Source organism: Mandrillus leucophaeus, unplaced genomic scaffold, assembly GCF_000951045.1.
Source record: "Mandrillus leucophaeus isolate KB7577 unplaced genomic scaffold, Mleu.le_1.0 Scaffold268, whole genome shotgun sequence".
Taxonomy (NCBI): Eukaryota; Metazoa; Chordata; class Mammalia; order Primates; family Cercopithecidae; genus Mandrillus; species Mandrillus leucophaeus.
In genome coordinates this window covers 1,363,134-1,365,622 of record NW_012102787.1, presented here as the reverse complement: position 1 = coordinate 1,365,622, position 2,489 = coordinate 1,363,134, and the positions used below count along the sequence as shown (strand labels likewise).

At 35.2% G+C, this 2,489-nt stretch overlaps 1 protein-coding gene across 1 annotated transcript in view; it reads right to left on the bottom strand.

Annotated features, from left to right (window-relative positions):
* Nucleotides 1-2,489, bottom strand: part of MDN1 (MDN1, midasin homolog (yeast)) — a 199,369-nt gene that overhangs the window by 122,254 nt on the left and 74,626 nt on the right. Inside the window, exons 19-20 of the mRNA XM_011984463.1 lie at nt 1,719-1,818; nt 890-1,027 (exon numbers count right to left, since the gene is read on the bottom strand). Of these exons, the coding sequence (XP_011839853.1) occupies nt 890-1,027; nt 1,719-1,818 (238 nt within the window). The remainder of the gene's footprint in view (nt 1-889; nt 1,028-1,718; nt 1,819-2,489) is intronic.

The window sequence follows — 2,489 nt, the reverse complement described above, 5'->3', positions numbered from 1 at the left end:
AAAAAAAAAAAAATAGAACTCCAAGTCTTCATTTCCTTACATCCTACTCAGTTTTATATGTAATTTTTTTCACTTATCACAACCTAAAATTACGGTACATGACTTCTCCAGAATTAAAGCTCAATGAGAAGAACCAGGATTTTGTCTGCCTTACTCATAGCTATATCCCTAGCACCAGGGCACTCAATAAGTATTTGTATTAAGGAAGAGAAAAAATACACAAATACATAGTAAAACATTAATATCACCCTATTTCAATCCTTTTACATGTTGTATTTCTTTCTGGAGAACACACAGTTAAGTTAGTGGCCCAGAATGACACAATTAGTTTCTCATAGAACCAATACTAGAATTGAGGTTATCTGACACAAGAGATTGCACATTGTCTAATGGCATACAAAAAAACAGGAATAAGTCTCAAATTAAAGCACCAAGCCACACAACTACTCTCTTATTTATTAGGCTAAGCTTCCATTAATTCCAAACCTGATACAATTATATTAACCCTTTTCTCCTTATATCCCACGTAGCTACTACAAATATTGCAAATAGAAAAGTCATCTTCTTCAAGACAGGTCAAAATGCAAGCCATGTACATCTCCAAGAATTCAAACTCTCAGCTATGAATATACAGGTAATCAGGAGAGCATTATCTGATAGTTTATATCTTCTCATAAGTAGTGATTCATAGCTTTCTATGTAATTTCCTTAGAAAAACCTGAAGGAGTTCATACTAGGTTCCAACTTTACCAGATAATCTAAATAATAATCCTGCTATCAGTTTTCTCAAGTTAGAAGTAAAAAAGAATGCATATTTGTGTGTGTGCACGAGTAGCACATTTTCATGTTCAGAGAAAGAGTTTATAAAGACATACCAAAGGGAACCTACTTTATGATTCCTTGCACTGTATTCTTGTTCACACTCAATCCTTTCAGATAATCTACAATAAGAACCTGTAAGTCTTCTTTACTTTCCAATTCTTCTACATAAAGTTCTGTGAACCTGTAAAACAATACATAATAAACACTTTTTAGGAAGTTAATACAATTACGTTGACAATAGAAAAACATGAAACAGAAAAAGATACGTCAGCTCATTTTAACTGCTTATAGTATAAAATGTCTTTCAACCTGAGATAGAAACTGATCATAATTAAAGGACAATGTAACCATTACCAAAAATATACCATTATTGCTTCTTCTATGCAATAAGTCTTCTATGTATAGTCCTTACAAGAAGAAAAAGACACAAAAATAAGAATTAATTATCCTCATTTTCAGGTGTTTATCATAACCACATTTGTTTAAAAAAATAAGTGCAATAAAAAACAAGCCCCTCAACATCAGAAACAAAATGGTTGAAGAGAAAACAACTACTTTAATGTAGTTTCTAAAGCTTCCCTAAGAAGCTTTTATTACTTTATAATGAAGAGACAGGATCTAATAAAGTTACTATTTTAAAACTCAAAATGAAGTAAACGGTTACCAGTAATAAATCTGGTCTTTTTTTTTCCCCAAATGTTACATACATAAAACACCAACAACTAAGTACTTTGTTCATGTCAGTGCTTATTGGTGAAAAATAAAAGAAACTTAAAATGCCTTTTCAAATCATTAGCCTCATCCAAAGAGGACTGTGTTCCTAAAATGTATGTATACTGGTATATGCTTTCCTGTTATATTGTGTTATGAAATTTTTCTAATCGCCAAAAGATTACCTGAGGAAGAAAAGATTTTTATTTTCAACAATATCCACTGACATACTAACACAGAGGGAAAAATTCTCCAGTGTTCTGAAGATTCCCATATGCCTACCACCTACAGAATGTACAGGAATATGACAAATAAGGTAGTAAAGATTCCACTATCAGAGGCAATTTCAAGCATTGCTTTAAAGTTTGGTTACATTAATATTACTAATCTATAAATGAAGAGAATCTTAAAAGGAAGTCTTGGTAATCCCAGCACTGTGGGAAGTCGAGGCAGGCAAATCGCTTGAGCCCAGTTAGACATCAGCCTAGGCAACATGGCGAAATCCCATCTCTGCTAAAAATACAAAAAATTGAGGCTGGGCGCAGTGGCTCACACCTGTAATCCCAGCACTTTGGGAGGCTGAGGTGGGCGGATCACAAGGTCAGGAGTTCGAGACCATCCTGGCTAACAGAGTGAAACCCCGTGTCTACTAAAAATACAAAAAAAATTAGCCGGGCGTGGTGGCGGGCACCTATAATTGCAGCTACTCGGGAGGTTGAGGCAAGAGAATGGCGTGAACCCAGGAGGCGGAGCTTGCAGTGAGAGGAGATTGCACCACTGCACTCCAGCCTGCTCCACAGAGAGAGACTCCGTCTCAAAAAAAAGAATTTCCTTAATACAGTAAAATAAACTCACAGAGGTAGAAAGTGAAAATTGTGGGGGTTTTTTTGTTTGTTTTGTTTTGTTTTGTTTGGAGACAAAGTCTTGCTCTGTTGCCCAGGCTGGAGTGCAGTGGC